Source organism: Anolis carolinensis, chromosome 5 (genome assembly GCF_035594765.1).
Source record: "Anolis carolinensis isolate JA03-04 chromosome 5, rAnoCar3.1.pri, whole genome shotgun sequence".
In the NCBI taxonomy this organism is placed as follows: Eukaryota; Metazoa; Chordata; class Lepidosauria; order Squamata; family Dactyloidae; genus Anolis; species Anolis carolinensis.
Genome location: NC_085845.1, coordinates 44,412,912 through 44,434,633, shown reverse-complemented (window position 1 = coordinate 44,434,633; position 21,722 = coordinate 44,412,912). Strand labels below are relative to the sequence as shown.

At 39.2% G+C, this 21,722-nt stretch overlaps 2 protein-coding genes across 8 annotated transcripts in view; one reads left to right on the top strand and one right to left on the bottom strand.

Annotated features, from left to right (window-relative positions):
- The window catches only part of elmod2 (ELMO domain containing 2), a 72,857-nt gene that overhangs the window by 20,085 nt on the left and 31,050 nt on the right, over positions 1–21,722 (bottom strand). The window lies entirely within an intron of this gene.
- Positions 1–21,722, top strand: part of tbc1d9 (TBC1 domain family member 9) — an 88,313-nt gene that overhangs the window by 38,432 nt on the left and 28,159 nt on the right. For all 7 annotated transcript variants that reach the window (XR_506478.3, XM_008111871.3, XM_008111870.3 and 4 more), the window contains 8 exons: positions 796–1,057; positions 3,814–4,021; positions 8,642–8,848; positions 12,118–12,288; positions 13,678–13,828; positions 16,416–16,630; positions 18,107–18,224; positions 19,593–19,878. Coding sequence is in view for 6 of the 7 variants with exons in the window: in XM_008111871.3 (XP_008110078.1) it covers positions 796–1,057; positions 3,814–4,021; positions 8,642–8,848; positions 12,118–12,288; positions 13,678–13,828; positions 16,416–16,630; positions 18,107–18,224; positions 19,593–19,878 (1,618 nt within the window). In the remaining variant the exon portion in view is untranslated. The remainder of the gene's footprint in view (positions 1–795; positions 1,058–3,813; positions 4,022–8,641; positions 8,849–12,117; positions 12,289–13,677; positions 13,829–16,415; positions 16,631–18,106; positions 18,225–19,592; positions 19,879–21,722) is intronic.

Here is a 21,722-nt window from a genome sequence, read left to right as displayed (position 1 = left end):
CTTGAATGAACATGCCCTGGCCCTGAGATCTTAGCTCAGTCCCATCTCCATCTCAAGCTCAGTTGGTGGGAATGAGAGAGCAGGCCTTCTCAGTGGCTGTCCTTCAACTCTGGAACTCTCTGCCCAGTGGCCTCTTCCCTGCTGCCCTTCTGGTGGCAGACTAAGCCTCTTTTTATTCAGGCAGGCTTTTAAAGAAGAAGGTTTTTAAGATCCAATCAGGGGGTGCTGTGGTTTTAGCTTTGCATATGTTTTTATGGATTTCAACTGAATTTTTAATGCCCTTGATTTTAATTGTGTTTTAATGTTGTGTATTTTAAATTGTATTGAAATTCTTTTAATGTAAGCCACTTTGAGTTCCCTTGTGGAGAGAAAAAGTGGGGTATAAATAATATCATCATCATCATCATCATCGAGTCCCCTTTGGGGTGAGAAGGGTGGGATATAAATGTAGTAAATAAATAAATAATAAATAAATGCTTACAAAAACTTTCATCCATGACATGGGAATTAGATCCCAGCAGGTGGTACCATAATGAGCTTATAAAAGTTTTTTGGATTGTGACACCAAGTTAAAAGTTAAAATAACTTTTTAAAACTCTTGTACTATTAAAAGCTGTGAGACTTTCCAGTTGGCATTCAAAGGATTGTATTAAAAAGTCATAAATTTGGTAATTGTATAAATATGTGATTGATACACTTGTTAAAAGGTCCTTGATTGTTACAGTTGGTGCTTTTTGAGTTTGAAAATACAGAGTGATATTTCTCTGTGCTGAAACTTTTATTCCTTTTGATCAGCCAAACTAGTCATCCGGTGGGTTGACATCACCCAGCTTGAGAAGAATGCTACTCTGCTTTTGCCAGATGTGATCAAAGTCAGCACAAGGTCCAGCCAGCATTTCTTTTCAGTGTTCCTCAACATCAATGAAACATTTAAACTAATGGAGCAACTTGCCAACATTGCTATGAGGCAGCTCTTGGACAATGAAGGCTTTGAGCAGGACAGGTCCCTACCCAGACTTAAGAAGAAGTCCCCTAAAAAAGTATCAGCACTAAAACGGTAAGTTTTGGAGCCAGTATATTTCCAGGGATCTTTTTTTAATTTCTAAAGTAGTGTGAAATTTCTAATAAAATGCATAGCCAAGTAGAGATCTTTTCTCAGTTACATTCACATTTCTCTGTTATGGGCCATTAGAGGTCTGTAATTGATTTATTGAAATGACGGGTGCTAATATGAGGACAATTGCAAAGGAAGAGTAGAGGTAGAGCAGAGACAGGCAAACTGTGGCCTGAAACTCCCACTTATGTGACCCTGAAATGCATACCATGACTCAAAAGGTAGAACATTCCTTTTTTTTGGAGGACATTAAACAGAGGTTGTATGGGCGTCTTGTAGAATAGAATGCACCTCCTGTTTGAGTGGCTGTTTCATTTATGCCGGGACATCCTTCATTATCCTTATTTTCCTTCTCTCCCTCTTGGTTCTACTGTTTTTGGAATTTAACTCCTTTTACTGTAAACCATGATTTTAGAACTTTGGGTTTGGTTTCAGGCTTTTTTCTTTGGATTTTGTATAATGTTACTCTGTAAAGCTTCATGAACACTGAAAGTGCTGTGCAAATAATATTCCCAATTGTACTTAGTGGCAATTCCTTTTGAGTGTCATAAAGCATCAGTAGAATCAAGCACTTGAAGGCTCACAATTGAAGCTGATTGAAATGCGGTGCCAGAGCTAGCGTATTCAGGGCCCAATGCTATGAATAGTTTGGAGTTATCATGACTATACATTATTTCCAGTCACAAAAATACCCAAACACTGAACATCTGGGAAGGGGGGGAGGAAAGGAGGGTGCTATTATGCCTAGATCTCCCAGTGATGTTTCCATATGCTGGACATTTCTTGTGTTCTTATATCCCTATGTACAGGATAGAGCTTCTGATTACATTAATTCACTTGTTGCACATCTAATTGCAATGAGACCTATTGCTTGCATCACTAACCAAGCATCTTCTGTTTTGTTTTACTATTAAATGACACTGCCATACTTTAGTGTTTTGCAAGAACTTGCTTTTATTACACTTTATTATTGGGCTATATCAAGAAACTACATAGTGAAGTGATATGGCACACTTTAAAGTTACTATTTATTGGGGAGAAACTACATGGTGAAGTAGATATAGTGTTGGATTCATTTCATTAATATGGATTTTCTAGATCACCTTAGAAAAGGTCCTTAGATTGATCATGGAAGAGGTAGACATGCTGGGGGATTCTTGGAACTGTAATCCCAAGCAGTAGCTTTCCCATTGTCTGGTCTTATAGAGGGTGCTGTTTCTCAGTCATAACAGTTAATAAAATTGAGAAGAGCAGGAACAATGGCAGAGTCATTGTGAAACTACAAATAGGAATGTCATAAATAATCTTTGAATCTGTTTCCCTGATTCCCATAAGCAATGCGGAATTGCATCTCGGAGAATAGAAATAAATGATCTCTCGGAGGAGGCCACTTTGCCTCCTTCTTGTCTTGTAATTAATAAAACAGGAGTCAGGAGAGGAATAGGGAGCTCTGTCCTCCTCACTCAACTGCAGGAAACCACTTCAGAATGGGAAGAGGAATGGATTGCTCCATCCCACCTCCACTATCTTGCTAGACACTGGTGAACAACAAGAGAAAGCACCCTTCCATGTGTCTAACCCAGTGGTTCCCAATCTTTTTTTGACCAGGGACCACTTTGACCAAGAACTACTCTCCAACATTAGTACCAAACGGGTTACGAATCGTTTTTTGGTCAACTTTAGATTCAGTTTGGTTATTTGATGTGCTGATTCAAAAAATTGCATTGAATAGACCACATCAGCTCTAGTTTCTGATACAGAACATATCCATTCAGTAGTCACAACCTGCTCGCCCACAGAAAACCATATTTAATAATCTAGAGCTGATTTTCCCTGCATGACCCACGGACCTTATTTTAGGTTTCATGGCCCACCAGTGGGCCATGGCTCACAGGTTGGGAACCACTGGTCTAACCCCAGCACTGGTGGTAAAGAAGTGTTTCTTCTCTCTACTACCACCTTTATTTGCTTTCATACTAAATGTATGGGGAACCAAAGTGAAATGCTGCATGATGGGAGTCTGAAAACACTCTCTGACTCTTTTCCAGACCATTGAGTTTCTGGCCTGCATTAAAAAGCAAAACAAAAATGGGCTGCATTTTACTTATAAAAGTAAAACAATCCACCCTGTTCATCCTCTTCCAGCTCCTTAGGAGTAAAAAGGGGGCTAATTAAAAGACAACACAGTTTCTGCAAAGCAACAACACATCTTAAAATACGGTAGACTTTATGCACTGGATACCCACAGATTTTACTACCAAGGAAGTCTAGACTGTCTCCTTCCCTGTTGTCAGTAGTAGAGACCTTTTCATTCTGGGTATGTCATTGGCAACTGATCTAACCACATGTAGAAGGAGCTTTTATACAGGTGGGAGCTATACCTTTCTTTGGCTGGTGCATTTTTTAAACTTGTGGTTTATATTTTTAAACTTGTATTCATTTTATGCATTTCTAGCATTATTTTAAGCTTTGTCACTCAGTTGTAGAAAAGATGTAGGAGATAAATCTGGCAATACTCATTTTCATGTAAATGAGCCATACATGTAGTGTATAGGAACAGCCACCAATGAATATCATCTTGTATTAAAAATCTTCGCTATTCACTTTGCGCATAAATAAATAAATGCAAATTTATCTGAGCTATGGCATGTTCACTGAATTTAAATATGAACATTGAAATTCTGAAATGCTGTCTCCAGGGATCTTGATGCTAGAGCCAAAAGTGAGAGGTATCGGGCCTTATTCCGCCTTCCAAAGGATGAAAAACTGGATGGACATACAGATTGCACCCTGTGGACTCCATTTAATAAAAGGCATATTTTGGGTCAGATGTTTGTCTCGACAAACTACATCTGTTTCACTAGCAAGGAAGAACACATGTGTAGCCTCATTATTCCACTTCGAGAGGTTGGTATAAAATCATTTTGTTTATTGTCCTGCTTGTTCCAAATTCATTGAGTCCCACTTCACTTCTAGTGTTGAGATTAACCCCTTTCATTTCATATTAATTAGTTTGTATAATATGCATAATATTGATTGCTTTCTTTCTCAGCCATGAGTATTTCCACAGTTTCAGCCTCACTGCTGCAGCTGTTATAATTATAATATAGTTGTTTATATTATACTGTACAAAAGAATAGCTTCAGGGGCAGCTGTTTTGGCCATGCAGCAAAAAAACCCTGTGAAATCCAAAATACACATACAGTGATACCTTAATTGAGTTAACTAATTAACACAAATGTGATCACACTAGCTTTTGAATCTCATTGGCTTTATCAGGCTAACACATTCAAAACCATACAAGAGAAGAAAATTGATGGTGTGTGTTACAGGCTGGCATCTTGTTTGAGATGTTCGTTTACATTGGTGTTGACAAGGGGTTGATGGGGGCAGAGGTCCATGCAGATTCATCATTTTTCTTCTCTTGTATGATTTTAACATTTTTGGATGATGAAGGTAGTGAGTTTTGAAATTTAGCTTAATGTGTTTTGAGCCGTTTGATCATTGACCTAATAAAGACTCAGTTGCAATGTTTACTTTGGACTATAGGAATCTTTGAATGCAAAGTGCATATGGGCAACTAGGAGTGGCTGGGAAGCGCATTAGCCCTCTCGCAGAACGTGTGGGGCATCTGGGGGCAACCCAATTTTTGATCCCAGATATTCTTCCAATATCTTCAAGGAGCTTTGGAGCGGATTTTCCATCATACTTTAGGCCCATCCTGCAGGCTCAGGCACAGGGTGTTTTTTTTTCTCCAAAACACTATCAGAAATAACTTCTGATTTATTTATGTTTTGAACATAAAACAACCTAGGGGTGGACATTTTGTGGTAAAAACATCTGGGGGTCTTTGAGGGCCACAAAAACAGCCAACAAGGCACACTTTGCCCATCCTGAATACAAGGACACACTGCTGAGTCTATGCGGTATTAGTGGACAACTTGAAAGGCATAGTAATGAAGATGGAATAGAAGATTAACTTAAAAGATGCATTTTTGTTGATGTAAAATAATCTTTTTTTAAATGTGGCTTTCTTGGAATTTAGACTTAGGTCCATCTACACTGCCATATAACTCAGTTTGCAACTGCATTATATTGTCAGTGTAGGCTCATGTCATGCAATTTAACTGCTTTGAATTGTATTATATGAGTCTATATTGACCATATAATGCAGTTTGAAACTGCATGATATGGTAGTGTAGATGACGCCAGAGAGAGCTAGTCTCAAAAAATACAATAAAAATGGCAGGATAGAGAAAACATAATTTCAGTAACTAGATACTGCTTCAGATCTTTCAACACAATGTAACAGAAAGTCAAATAAAAAAAACGTTCAGCTAATGAAATATTTAAACTCTGTAGTAATGCTTGATCGTAGATCATTTTTTAAAAAATCCATCTGTAAACTGAAGCTAAGGCCTCTGTGAGTTAAAACTCTATTACTCCAAAGGCCTAATGCAATTTTTATTACTTCTGATAAACAATCTGAAAGTAGTGGTTTAAAAGTCGTAAGATATTTTCTTCCTGCTCTTGAGAGGGGGACTTTTTGTTTACTTCATTTCATTTATTTTTTTAATTTCATTTTAATCCTTGAGGCATGTAAGCAAACTATCAAAATTATGATGTCTCCAACCCCTCACCTAGCTTACTTGTGCAAGAGTTAATATTAAAAGAGTTTAACATTGGACCACCAGTCAGAGATACACTACATGTTTTACATGCTAAAAATGCAGAGTTTTGTCTTCCAGTTAAAAAACATTAGAAAACAGATGGTGGGAGAGATAATTTAACTGAGATATTTGAAAGTCACACCTTGTCAGAGTAGATCACATTGTAGATGGGCTAGATAGGTGAATTTTCTGACCTGGTATTAGTGAATACGCCATGTTGAGTTTTCTGCTCATAAGAAACTGGAGTTACACTGCCAAATAATGCAATTTCAACTGCAATATACATGTATAGTCACTACAGTCAGAACTATTTTAAAACAAGCAATGCATGGAAGTGGAAGAAGACAATAGAATAGGACGGACAAGAGAACTCTTTGAGAAAATTAAAAGCATTGCAGGTAAATTTCAGGCAATAATGGGCATGATCAAAAACAAAGATGGCAAGGACCTAACAGAATCTGAAGAGATCAAGAGAAGTTGGCAAGACTGTACAGAAGATCTGTATAGGAAAGATAATAATATAGAGGATATCTTTGATGGTGTGGTGAGTGAATCAGAACCAGACATCCTTAGGAATGAGGTTGAATGGGCCTTAAGAAGCATTGCTAATAACAAGGCAGCAGGAGACGATGGGATCCCAGCTGAGTTGTTTAATATCTTGGAAGATGATGCTGTCAAGGTGATGCATGCCTTATGCCAGCAAACATGGAAAACACAAGAACGGCCACCAGATTGGAAAAAAATTATTTATATCCCCACACCAAAAAAGGGAAACATGAAAGAATGCTCAAATTTTGTACAGTGGCACTTATTTCACATGCCAGTAAAGTAATGCTCAAGATCCTGCAAGGTAGACTCCAGCAATACATGGAGCAAGAGTTGCCAGATGTACAAGCTGGGTTTAGAAAAGGCAGGCGAACGAGAGACCAAATTGCCAATATCCACTGGATAATGGAGGAAGCCAGGGAGTTTCAGAAAAACATCTATTTCTGTTTTTATTGACTGTTCTAAAGCCTGTGACTGTGTGGGTCATAATAAACTGTGGCAAGTTCTTGGTGGTATGGGGATACCAAGTCACCTTGTCTATCTCCTGAGGAATCTCTATAATGACCAAATAGCAATAGACCACAATAGACCACAGAACAACAGACTGGTTCAAGATTGGGAAAGGAGTATGGCAGGGTTGTATACTCTCACCCTACCTATTCAACTTGTATGGAGAACCCATCATGTGATGTGCAGGGCTTGAATCCAAGGCGGTAGTTACAATTGCTGAAAGAAACATTAACAATTTTAGATATGCAGATGATACCACTTTGATGGCTGAAAGCGAGGAAGAGCAGAGCAGCCTTATAACCAAGGTGAAAGAAGAAAGTGCAAAAGCTGGGTTGCAGTTAAACATAAAAAAACCAAGATTATGGCAACCAGACTGATGGATAACTAGCAAATAGAGGGAGAAAACGTGAAGGCAGTGACAGACTTTATATTTCTAGGTGCAAAGATTACTGCAGACGCAGACTGCAGCCAGGAAATCAGAAGACATTTACTTCTTGGGAGGAGAGCAATAACCAATCCTGATAAAATAGTGAAGAGTAGAGAAATCACACTGGCAACAAAGGTCTACATAGTTAAAGCAATGGTATTACCCATAGTAACCTATGGTTGTGAGAGCTGGACCATAAGGAAGGCTGAGCGAAGGAAGAGAGACGCTTTTGAACTGTGGTGTTGGAGGAAAATTCTGAGAGTGCCTTGGACCGCAAGAAAATCAAACCAGTCCATCCTCCAGGAAATAATGCCCGGCTGCTCACTGGAGGGAAGGATATTAGAGGCAAAGATGAAGTACTTTGGCCACATAATGAGAAAACAGGAAAGCTTGGAGAAGAGAATGATGCTGGGGAAAATGGAAGGAAAAAGGAAGAGGGGCCAACCAACAGCAAGATGGATGGATGGATGGTATCCTTGAAGTGGCTGGCTTGACCTTGAAGTAGCTGGGGGTGGCAATGGCCGACAGGGAGCTCTGGCGTGGGCTGGTACATGAAGTCACGACGAGTCAGAGTCAACTGAACGAATAAACAACAAAGTCAGTGTAGATCCATAAAATGCAGTTCAGTGCAGTTCAAATGTAGTTTCAACTATATTATTTGGCAGTATAAATTCAGCTGGGGTTTGGGAATTTTAGGTTTTTTGTACACTACTTCCCAAGTACCATTTTGGTTGGGTATTCTGGGAGTTATAGTCCCAAAAGTAATGTTTGTTTACAGAGATTTCCTAAATGTTTGATAGAAGTTTTACTGAGTTCTGCATGTTTTTGGTAGATTATCTGCCATGTCTCTCACACCAGCCCTCCTGGTGAAACTGTTCAGAACACTGAGATTTTTATTAATTTGATTAGTCTTTTAAAACTATTTTCCTTGAGCAAATATGTGTACACTGAAGGATTATAAAACGGGAGGGGAAATTTCCGCACTACACAATATTAATAGCCCTGTGACTCTAACTGGTGCCATCCTCTGGAATCCTAGTTGGGTGAGGCGCGACGACTTTCTAGCTGAGAATTCTACATATTCTTCCCTAAATCGCAAACCCCAATATTCCATAAGATGTTGTCATAGCTGTTAAAGTGGAATCATAGTGCTATAATGTTGTTTTGGTTCAGAAATGCCCTTTGCTATACTGTTACCAATGCTGAAAGCTTGTAATCCAAAACATCTAGAGATCAGGTATTTCAATGTATTCAACCTCACAAATCTGTGGATTTGTCCTAAGGAAACATTAGGAAATACAACGAATAGACTACGCATAGAAAATAATGTTATTATTACCCACTTGTTTTCTTTTTGTCCTCCCTCTACTCTAGGTAACTATTGTAGAAAAGGCAGACAGTTCTAGTGTACTGCCTAGCCCACTATCCATCAGCACTAAAAACCGAATGACATTTCTCTTTGCCAATTTAAAAGATCGGGACTTTCTGGTGCAAAGGATTTCTGACTTTCTTCAGCAAACTACTTCCAAAATATACTCCGAGAAAGACATTTCTGGAAGTTACAATAGTTCTGACGATGAGGTGAGTAGATAACTGAATCCTTTCTATCCTCAGAGTCAGTTCAGTTCAGCTGACTTTGAAACCAGCTCACAGCCCAGACTCATAAAACATCAATTTAAATAAAAATCTGCTTTCATGGTTAAATTCAGGAAAAAATGTATCCATATTCAGAAGGTATCATTTTGTTTGGAAAGTTGCCTGATGCTGGGGTAAGCAAAATGCCAACTATTGACAGTTGAATGTTTGCCAACTTTCAGATGAAATGCATGGCAGTAAAATGTACTATGATGGAGAATATATTAAATTGCAATAATTATTTTTTTAATTATCTTGTCTGTATGACAAATGCATTTTAATTAGTTTTGAGAAATTACCAAGTTTGAAAATGTTAAGATGGTAGTAATCTGGTTTGCAAAGTCATAAAATTAGACACTGTAGTCAGAATTTTAAAAACTGTGGCAGTGAGCCATCACCTCTGAATTAGATGACTTTCTAAACTTTGCTACTTTTATTAGATGTGTGCTTTAAAAAAAACATGATTGATTTATTAACAGGCTGAAAGTATAAATACTTTCATAGTCTTGGAAAGGTCTCAGAAGTTATCAATGGACCTTTTATTCCTGTTTTTGGATCAATATGGATATAATATTTCTGTCAGCAATCGCTATGAATTTGCCAATACATCAGGTAAAATGCAATGCTCCGGTCATGTATGGTAGTCTACTAGGAGCGCTGTAAACTTCCTCTTAGAAATGGAAAACAAGATGGAAGCAGGGGCTTTGAAAGAACGAGACAAGCCAACAATTGATGGGGCTGCTGTGTTTATTGTTGTAGGTGAGAAATTGTTAAACCTGCTGCATAATGAAATATTTGTTCATATTTGAAAGCCTTTGACAACAAATATTTGTTTGCCAGGGCCAAATTCAAGGGATAGCATTGCCTTAGACAAAATACATATGAATGCCTCCCGTGTTAAGAAACCAATTAGACTGGTAATTACATAAGCACCGATAGTAATATAGCATCTTACATTTATCTCAGGGATTGCAACAAAGCCTATGTAACCTATGTAATTCTGACCTCCACCAATGCCTCCTTTCAGCTGACCTTTGCTTCATGCTCCTAAGCTCCCCAGCATCGACTGCCTCACAAAGTTACCTCACTTTGCCTAATGCTAGAGCTGGACCTGAAAAGTAATATACTTGTTAAAACTAATTTACAACTTTAGATCTGGTGGACCAGGCCTATAAGTCCTCCATTTAGAACTTATCAACACTGGTCACTTAATCCATGGAGGTGGCCACATACACTGATAATCAGTTGACAGTGGTGGAAGCATGGAGTCTATATGGTCTAGCTGAGCCAAAACCAGTTTGGCCCCATTGGATCACCTTACTTTCCCCTTTACTGCTGTCACATGGCCACAGAGCTCCAGGAAAACTTCTGCTATTGCAGACACCCCATGCTGACAACAACAGAGGAATAAGCAGAAGGGGAAATGATCTCTACTCCTTCTTGGACCCACAGGCACCTCTGCTGGTGTCAGGTGCTCTCCAGGAATTTTACATCCATCTGGAAGAGTGATGGGGGCTCAATCTTCCCCCTTTCCCTTGCAAGTGCAGGGGGGAAAGGGTGGTGGTGGTGACCCATGTGAACAACACACTGGTTCACATCAGAACCAGTTGTCCTGTCCACACTCCATCCAAAGCGAAGGGCCGCTCCAGAGTTTCACCCAAATTTTGGCGCATTTACTGACTTCCTTTAGCAAGGTGCTATACCTGTTTAACCTAGTTTATCCTACATTAGGGACAGAAAGGAGGTCAAGTAGAGATTCTAGTGACATCACAGCCACTGCAGGCTATTGAGCCCATGTAGATAAGCCCTCAGTATAGTATTTATAGCAGTGATTCTCAACCTGTAGGTTCCCAAGTGTTTTGGCCTACAACTCCCAGAAATCCCAACCAGTTTACCAACTGTTAGGATTTCTGGGAGTTGAAGGCCAAAACATCTGGGGACCCACAGGTTGAGAACCACTGATTTATATTATCTCATTTTTACATTGAATATTCCAGGCTGCAGTCTTAACTGTTTCTGAGATTTACATGTGAAGCATCAGAAGTGTATAGCACAATATGCTTCAGATAATCTTTGCTGAGAAATTGAGAATGGTAGAAAGTATAAAGAATCATCTTTTCCCCCTTTGCTTCATTTGTGGTTTAGAACTAGAACTTGGAGAAGTTGTATTTTGAGGGTTACAGTTCCCAATCAGCATGGCTGTTCTAGTTGTGAGATTCTGGGAATTGTAATTCAAAACTTATGTTCTGTTTAAAGATATGACGTGGAAAGGCTGTTGATTTCTCCAGCAGACATTCTTTCTCCACCCTCTGTTTCTCCTTGCTAATTTCTCAGTTGCAGTAGAAATCCCATTCTTTTAAAAACAATTCCCATTGTCTCAGCACCATGGCACATAAGATCATGATGACTGAACCGTTTATCCGCCACTAAAAATGGGAAACAAGGAGGCAGGGAGAATGTCCCATTGCAAATGGCTGTTGTTAGGCAGTGGTGCGGAACACCCTGGAGCGCTCACACCATTGTATCACCTTTTCTGGGTGTGCAATTTATGTTGACCGTCCTCATAGTAATTAAAAAAACATATTATGCTGTTCGCTAAAAATCTTCCACTTCTCTTCTCATAACCTCAATAAGGTACTGCGGCTGCGAGATGTTCAGAAATTATTTTCTGAGAGGATTAGACATTCTCTAAAGGGAAGGAATGTGCGTTTTTTGAAGCTTATTTCTTCTGCCAGTTAATTTATTTAATGAGGTTTCTTTTAAAAAGGCAGGACTCCAGTGTTGGAAGCAATCACTATGCAGGACTCAAACTTGAATTCGAAGGCTGCAGTCACCTGACTCAAAAAGGGGGAAAGGGGCTGTAGGAACATCTCATGCCTCCTTGACTTTCGGGCACATTTGACTGCCGCATTGCTGCCCTCTGGCTGCCCTCTCCTCTCCCACCCTCAAGAGCTTGAATTACTCAAAGCTCAGCACTGTAGTTGGCAGAGGAGACAAATGGGCAGCATGACAAGAGAAGACACACAGGGCAAACTGCTTCCTGCACCCGGCTATTAAAAGCTCCGGAGCCCTTGTGGAGATCCACAATTAACAACTTGGTGGGCGCCACTATAATACCACAGTTCATGCAATTTGATCCACACTGCTTCCTTCCCCTACTCCCACTCCCACAAGGTTTGTAAATTATGGCGTTTTATTTTTCTTTACCCCATCAGGTATATTCAAGGGCAAGTAGCATCTTTTCATCCAGCCCTCAGAGAAGCCTTAGTTCTGAAGCTGATGGAGAACGGCATTTCAACTTGAACGGTAACAGCATCCCAACAGTAACGCAGGCGCTAATGACCATGTATCGTCGGCGTTCGCCAGAGGAGTTTAACCCTAAATTAGTAGGTTGTGCTGTTTTTGGTCTCATCAAGTTTACAGAAGTGCTTGCTTCATTAAATGTGAAAGAAAGAAGTGGAATGTGAACTATATTTGGACGCTTCACCTTGATAGCTAGCTAGCTGAATAATCATTGTAGGAAAACATTTCATGCCCTACTCAATTAAGATTTTGTAGTAGAATGTCTGCATGGTTACTGTGTAAAAGGATAGTATGAAATAAATGCAAGTCCAGTATTTACCAGGAACTCTGAAAAATTATTTCCACAGCTATTTCATAATTTCAATGCACAATATGCATTTGAAAAAGATCCCTTTTGTTTATTTCAATATTATTTAAATACTTGCAGTTAATTCAGATACATGACTTACCTTTGTGCAATTTGTGTTCGACAAATTAGAGCCAGAGACCAAACCAATGTTTTAAATGTTGTGTAGTGTCTGAATGGTGAAGGCCTACTTTTCTCAGATACTTTCTATTCATCATGTTCTATATTGCCACATAGATACCGAAACACCCACATTATCTAGATGACATCACAAAGTTTTTTTATCATGTCAGAATCAACTTGACAACATACTACAAGTTGCTTCTGGTGTGAGAGAATTGGCCATCTACAGAGATGTTGCCTAGGGGACGCCCGGATATGTTACCATCCTGCTGGGAGGCTTCTCTCATGTCCCCACAAACTAGAGCTGACAGACGGGAGCTCACCCCGTCTCGCGGATTTGAACCAGCAACCTTCATGTCAGCAACCCAACTTTCAGGTCAGCAGTTCAGCTGGCACAAGGGTTTAACCCATTGCACCACTGCGGCTGATGCCACAAAGTCATAGTCATTGCTGTTTTTAAATTGCTTAGATTTTAGCTGTTTTTGTAAGCCACTCCGAGCCCTGGGGGAGTGTTTTTGAGATTTTTTTTTAAAGATATTTTAAAGATGTTTTTAAATTGTTAGATTTTAGCCTTTCTTGTTAGCCGCCCCGATCCCTAGGGGAGTGGTGGCATATAAGTTAAAATAATAAATAAATAAATAAATAAATAAATAGTGCAAATGTCAAATAAATGTGATGTTGGAATAATTATAGTGAAAAGCAGTTATGGAAAAAGTAGTTCGAGCCTGAGGGAAAGTGCAGTATCAATAAATATAATGACATTTTATTTATGCCACATCTTTTCTCCCAAATTAGGAGTCAGGCAGCTTACAATTTTAAATAAGTAGAATATAAGATATTATTCAGTTTGTGCAGGCTGGGAGGGCTTGTAATAGAGAGGTATTTTTTTCTTCCATCTGTAATAGAGAGGTATTTTCTTCTTCCTGGATGCATAACTCTGCTTCATTACACAGATTTCCATGTACTTTCTACATTTTATTATTTCTCCTCTGCTATTTTTAAGGCAAAGGAGTTTTTAAAAGAGCAAGCTTGGAAGATTCATTTTGCCGAATACGGACAAGGCATTTGTATGTATCGCACAGAGAAAACAAGAGACCTTGTGCTAAAAGGTATCCCAGAAAGCATGAGAGGGGAACTCTGGCTGCTTCTGTCAGGTATGTAGATGGACAGTTCTGTACTGCTGAGTCAAGTATCTCCGAGCTGATCTGTTTCTTTTGTGGTGTTCATTAGATATACGTAAAACAGGTCTTAATCTCAGACATGTATTGACTGTAGAGTAAAGGGAGACTGACAGACGCAATTCTAAGAATTAGAAGAGACTCTAAATATAATGGAACTAACCTACTGATAAGTGTGTTTAGGACTGGAGCCCAAATTGGATAGGTGTCTTTATCTGTACCCAACCGGTATTATAAAGGTTTTAAGACTTAGGATTAAACTGAAGTTACTGAGTCCCCCACGTGGAGAAAGGCAGGGTATAAATAAAGCTAATAAATAAATTAAAAAATGGAGTTATTCAGCTGAAGCCTCCCCCCAGATTCATAGAATATGGCAACTTAGAAAACAAAGTAAACGTTTTGGGAAAATGGTCAAAAAAAAGAACAAAGGAGAGTTATTAAGACCTATTTACAAGCAGTTTACCAGAGGATATTGAAATGGAACTCTGATGACACATTTGAATGAATATATGTTTGCTTGTTTGTATGTACTCAAATTGCTTAATGTGGCCCTATTGTTGTTATTGTGTGCCTTCAAGTCATTTCCAACTTATGGTGACCCTAAGGTGGACATACCAAAGAGTGTGAAACATGGTCAAGGTCAACCAGTGGGTTTCTATGGCCAAGCAAACCCCTAGTCTCCGGAGTCATCTTCCAATGCTAAAGCCACTACTAGTGCAGGTTTAGTGCATCTTACCCCAAATGCTTGAGACCAGAAGTATTTTGTATTTTGGAAAACTTGCATTTACACATATGTACATCATAAGATATCTTGGAGATGGAACTCAAGTCTAAACACAATTTATGTTTAATGTATACCTTATACAAATAGCCTGAAGGTTCTTTATTTATCGTGTCAGAAGCTAATTGAGGATACAGTTATAATGTATTTAAAAACAGAGTTAAAAACTTGGCATTATACTAAATTTCCTTTGACCAGAAGCTGGCCACTTTGAGTGCCTCTGGTGTCACTGTGAGAAGGTCCTTCATTGTACATGTGGCAGGGCTCAGGTTGCATTATAGTAAGTGGTCTGTGGTTTGCTCTTCTGCACATTTGCATGGTGTGAACTCCACTTTGTGGCCTTAAGGTTGGCTCCGCATATCAGGATGCCAGAGCACAACCTGTTCAGCGCCTTCCAAGTCACCCAGTCTTCTGTGTGCCCAGGGGGGAGTTTCTCATTTGGTATTAGCCATGGATTGAGGTCCTGGGTTTTAGCCTGCCACTTTTGGACTCTTGCTTGCTGAGGTGTTCCTGCAAATATTTCTGTAGATATTAGGAAGCTCTTTCTTGATTTAAAGCGTTGGCATGCTGGCTGATATCTGAACAGAGGATGGGCCAGAGATGTCGCTGCCCTTGGTCCTTTCATTATTGGCTGCTACTACCTGACAGATGTCAGGTAGTGCAATACAAGCTATAATTTCTCCAGCGGTGTAGGGCGTAGACATCCTGTGATAATGTGGCATGTCTCTTTAAGGGCCACATCCCGTGTTTTAATGTGGTGAGATATATTCCACACTGGGCATGCATATTCATCTGCAGAGTGGTAAAGCGCAAGGGCAGATGTCTTCATTGTATCTGGTTGTGATCCCCAGATTGAGCCAGTCAACATTCGTATGATATTATTTCTAGCACCCTCTTTTTGCTTGATTTTCAAGCAGTGCTTCTTGTAAGTCAGAGCACTGACCAGGGTAACTCCCAGGTATTATGTTGTGCTACAATGCTCCAGTGGGATTCCTTCCCAGGTAATCCTCAGAACTCAAGATGCTTGTCTGTTGAAAAGCACACATCTATGTTTTAAATGGATTAGGAATCAGCTGTTTTTCCCTGTAATAGGCAGTAAGAGCACCTAAATCTTCAGAGAGGTTCTGTTTAACCATTTCAAAGCTCCCAGTTTGAGCAGTCATGGTAATTTTTTGCAATATTTTTCATAATTTTTGCATTGAACAAAGTGTGTGTATATTGAAGTATCAGAGATATTACTATCTCAGCTGTCCGCTTTTGAATTTGGATGTGTTTTGGATGTTGGCATTCCAGAGAAGGGATGCACAATCTATGAGCAGCCATATTCCTTTTATACAGTGTCTTTGAACTCTAACAAATTACTTCTGATTCAGTAAACTTCAGCTCAAAATTCAGCTGGGTGAATTGACGCACTGTGGAAAGCCAAACCAGTGCTCTAAAAACCAGTGCTCTAAAAACAACAAACTTGATATTATAAGTTTTGTGTAAACCTATTGTGTTTGTTGTGCATAGTGAGTGAGTCCCTGAAAGCTACTTTAAGCATTCCCAAAGTCTGGCGGCATTTCCTATTTTACAAGGGTAGCAAAACCCTATACCACATTATAAATTATTTATGAAAATCTCTAGTTTAAGAAGTGGTTCAGCAGGTGGTTTGAGAGCCTGCTGTTCACACACACAAAGTGTCTCCTTGGGCATGCAAAACTAACTGTGCAGCTCTTTGAGATTTGGCCTATTTCTATAACCTACTTTCTCTTTTGCCAATGTGTTCTTTTGCGTTTTTAGGAGCTATTAATGAAATGGCCACCCACGCTGGCTATTATGAAGACTTGGTGGAGAAGTCCATGGGGAAATATAATCTTGCAACCGAGGAGATTGAGAGGGATTTACACCGCTCCCTCCCGGAGCATCCTGCATTCCAGAACGAGATGGGTATTGCTGCTCTGCGGAGAGTACTCACTGCTTATGCATTTAGAAACCCCAACATAGGATATTGTCAGGTAACTTAAGCTCCTCAACTCAAATCATTGATTGTTGAATTGTTGGTGATGAAGCCAAATCTTCAACAAAAAAGAAACCCTGCTTGATGTATCCAGCTAATGAATATTTGCTGGTAAAGATGCAGTTCTATTATAAGTGTACCATGGAATCTTGCTAAGAAATTCACTAGCATCAGCAGTTTTTGCTTAGGGAAAAACTTAGAAACTTTGCTGAGACACAGAATTTAGAGAAGTAGCAGTGCTGGTCCAAGATATTTTGAAGACTGAAGAGGCCAGGCTGTGTGTCTATATTCTGTCACCTTGGATCTTTTGCAGTGTTGCAGATGATACTCAAGTGAAATAAAGTTGATGTCCTCATTTTCTTCACAGTGCTTTATTTTACTTCCAAAAAACAATTACATGTGCGTGTTTTTGGCAAGATCTGATAAATGTATTATTTTTGTAATCTTTCAAGATACTCTGAAGATATGATACTAAAGTACATAATTAAAATGAACTTAACAGATAGCTCATAAAAGTGCTAATTATGTTCTTGCCAGAGAAAGTGAAGGCGGGGAAGGGGGGGGGAGTCTGAAATTAATCCTGATTTAGTTCTTAATCTGGATCAGTCCTCTGCCAGCCTGGTATTTTCCAAATGTGTTGGACTTTGGCCCATTATCCTAGCTAGCATGGCTGATTTAAAATGTGATTGTAGTTATCCTATCTTAAGGCCACTAGATTGGAGAAAGCTGGTCTGTGTGATTGAGCCTTAACAGGAGTCCTAAATTTACTGATTTTGATCCAAGAGAGAATTAGCTGGCCACACTAAAATTTAAATGAGGGAGTGGGTTTGTGGATCTTTTTCCAAGGGACCAGGAGCAAGAGCAATGTCATTATGCAATCATATGCACCCAAGAGACACCTTCCCCATGCCTGGTCCCTCTTGGAAAGTAGAACCATGTGGGCTCTACTTGGGGAAAGTTCATTGTCTACATGAAATAGTTCTTCATGAAATCTGGAAGATTTAGCTATGCCGACAGAGGAATTGCCATAGTACAATTATTGGATGAATCCTTATTCATTAAAAAATGGCATGTACAATTGTTAGTTTCTTAACTTTAATCTAGTAAAAAGGTTTGGGAAACTTGGATCTGTCTCAAAATCCAGTCCTTAAAACAAGACCTACAACAAAACTAGTTTGCACTCTCCTATCTAATGGGAGGCCCTAATCCCACTTTCAAGCACATCATCTGTTATTTTAGAAAGTCTGACTTTTACCACTTCTGAGAAAGAAAGAGTTGCCGGGTGAGTGGGTGTAGCAACTTGTTGAAACTAGTCCAGCTTGCATACTTCCAGTTCTTATGGAAGATATTTTGTGCCCTAGAGCCACCGTTGCTTTCTAAAACTAGGGCAAAAACTAGGGCTGTTGCTTGATTAAATCTGTTGTCTAGAATGTTTAAAATCCAGTATCTGTTCTTTTAAAAACTTTTTTTCTAGGCCATGAATATTGTTACGTCAGTACTGCTTTTATATGCAAAGGAAGAGGAAGCATTCTGGCTTCTTGTGGCCTTGTGTGAGCGCATGTTGCCAGATTACTACAACACAAGAGTTGTTGGTATGTTGAAGAAAACGTTTACCATCAGCCAAAACCCTGAAAATTTCAGACTAAGTTTTTAACCCATCAGAAAATGAGTCTGATCTACTGGTAGGAGAAACATAAATATCTGAATATGCAGTGATGGGAGGACACATTGGTGACCTGTTGTCCAAGTAGGGGAAAGAGTCTATTAGGGATGTGAAAAATTATCCGAAGAAACAATTGTCATAAATTTATCAACCCTTCACAAAATATTACGGTATGCATAGAATGGGCAGGAAAGAATTGCCTTGCAAACATAGTCAAGGCGACAGGTAGCCTCCTAAGTTTCCAGCAGTTTTTGGGGCATTCCAGTAGATAAAAGCTGAAAACTAATTCACTTTACATGCTTACAGTGAGAGACTTGGGAGTTTTCTCCACACTCTATTACTATAGTGACTTCTGCTTGTAGGAACTTTTAGAAGAAATGCTAAGCACCATCTTCCACACATTTTGCTTCCTTTTGAAGAACTGGTTCAAATAAAGTTTTCCTTCACATCATAGGCAAACACAGATTTTCCATAATTTGCCATATATTGGAAATAAATATACAGTATTAACTGAACTAGAAATGGATAAAGATGGATGGCATCCTGTACATGAATTACCATATGGTGGTCTTAGTTTTGACTTAGATCATTGCAACTTGGTATTTTGGTTATTGCAGAGGGTTGGAATTTTGGTTCAACCACAACATGACATAATCTTATCCAATACGTACTTTGTAAATGCTGCATACCCATACACATGCACTGCCATTTCTATGTTGTTGGAATGGGTGAGGTGTGTTCAGCCATTTTCTTGCAGGTAGACATAATCTATAGGGATATTGAGATGTCTCTGAGGATGTCTGTCAGAAAAATACCTGAATGCATCCCTGATCATCCCTCTGCTCTCCAACATCAGAGAAATTATGTGTGTGCAGCCGGGGGAGGGGGGGCAGTGTGTTTCTTTCAAGGTAAATGCTTATAAGATAGCCTTGGGAGATGGAGCTACGTGATCAATGTTGTCTTCTGATGTAGGAGCTCCAGTGTGATGTTGAGTTTCCATGACAATACAGACTAGGACAGTAGGTCCTAAAGTAAGTATTTTCATGTTTATTTTTAGTTATATAACTAAAAACAAACACAAAAATACTTACTTTAGGGCCTACAGTTTCAGTAGTTTGTTGCATTTCCATATTGCAAATTAATGGATAAAGATCATTGATTAATTTGCAATATGGAGCAAGACTGTAGTTCAGTACAAGTGAGCAGGAAAACCCTTCCTCTTTTTTCTTTAATGAGCACATTGTTCATTACACTGACTCAGATTTCATATATGTAACACTGTGCTTATATCTTCCAGGTGCTTTAGTGGATCAAGGTGTGTTTGAAGAGTTAGCTCGAGATTATGTTCCCCAACTCTATGACTGTATGCAGGACTTGGGTGTCATCTCCACCATCTCCCTTTCCTGGTTCCTCACACTCTTCCTCAGTGTTATGCCCTTTGAAAGTGCTGTGGTTGTGGTGGACTGCTTCTTTTATGAAGGGATAAAGGTGATATTCCAGTTGGCACTTGCTGTCCTAGATGCAAATGTGGACAAGCTGCTGAATTGTAAAGATGATGGTGAAGCTATGACTGTGCTTGGAAGGTAAGCTTTATGATGGTACCAATCCTAATACTATTAATATACTTTCAGCAGATCACATTATTTCCTTTTAAATAACTAATTTTGCTTGCCATAAGGCTTCCTGTAAAATAAAGAAAAAGTGTAGTCATTACCTGAAGGACTTCAGACTCTCATTATGTCTTGCTAATTAGCATCCTGCTAGCACTAAAGCAATTGTGCTTGAGTCTTAATTTTAATTTTCTTTCTACTGCACTTCCCATTGATTTCAGAATAAGTTTTGTTATACCAGCTCAAGCAAGTGGTTCCTCTAGCTACGTATTGTTGAACCTTGACTAATATAGTGCCTAAGGAGAACTCTTTTCCATCTCTTACACTGAAGTTTTCAATCTAGCAATCAGTCATGGACCTCATGCATAACAAGCATAGACAGTTCTCCATATTAGGATTTCATTCAAATTTATTGGCAGGTTCACTGCCACATAACTATATTTGAAAATTTCTACATCATCTAATGTAGTTATGTGGCAGTGAGGATTATTATAGCAAAATCTTGGAAGGGGGGAAAGAATTACTTATTAACGATTGGAGAAGAAAAGTAGTAGAGTATATCTAAATGGCTCTCCAATGGCTTAAGGCAGTGGTTCCTAACCTTTTTTTGATCAGAAACCACTTTGACCAGGGACCTCTCTCCAACATTAGCACTAAAAAGGTTATGAATCAGTTTTTTGTCAACTTTATATTCGATTTGGTTATCTGGGGTGCTGATTCAGAAAATTGCATTTGATAGTCCACATCAACTCTAGTTTCTGATACAGAACATATGCCATCCAGTAGTCACCATCTGCTCGTCCATAGAAAACAATATTTAATAATCTAGAACTGATGTGGTCTATCCAATACAATTTTCTGAATCAGCAGCCCAAATAACCCCAGGAACAGGCCTAAAAATGAAGACACCAAGGCGCTGTCCTTCCAGGCGCCACATAGAATGTCTCTGCTCAGGGAGAGGGAAGAGGAGGAGAAGCAGCAGTCAGGAGGCTTGTCGTTGCACCTTTTGTAGGTAGTCAGCCTCATCCCTCCCAGCATCCTTGTTGCCTCAGCACTATAAAAGAGTCACTTTCGTTGCAACAATGTAGTAACAGTGAGGCAACAGTGTAGTAACCACTGGCTTAAGAAGAGGAAACAAAGAAGAATTTGCTAGAAGATGGAGATTGGCTTTTGGAAAAAAAATTAAAAAGACAAAAATAGATTTTCAAATAGCCAAACAGGGGATTTATTAGTGTAATGACAAGGAAAGATTTTTATTAGATACTAATTCAATATGGTGTGGTGTTGGAAGTCGTGGGTGGTGGTCCACGGGTGGGAATGAGGAGGTGGCGGGACTGGGGAAACAATACTTGAATTTTGAGTGTTGAATCTTGAAGATCGTTTGTTGTTGTTTTCTCATATAGCACAATACAAATTTATACAATAAAAATTAATGGCAGGTTCTGTCTTACTCAGCAGAGGAGTTTTGTCACTCATGGTTGGAAACTGTGGACAGCAATGTGTGATTATCTAACAATTAAAATCCGGGGTGCCATAGATTTCGTAAAGCAAGGAATTGGCAGCTTTAGAATATATTACAGCCAGTTTTGCACATATACCCTGGCTATTTTCTCTCAAATGTGATTTTTTAAACAATTTTCCTCTGAAATTGGAAACATCAGAAATTCACTTCTGGTATTGGAGGGGGGGGGGATACTGAATAAGCTTTTTAGAAGATGCAGTTATAGCAGGTGGGAAACTTACATACTCAGTAGTATTTCGAGTTCTTAGTGTGTTTAATATGTTCATATGTGTGTCTATTTTATAAACTTGGGGAA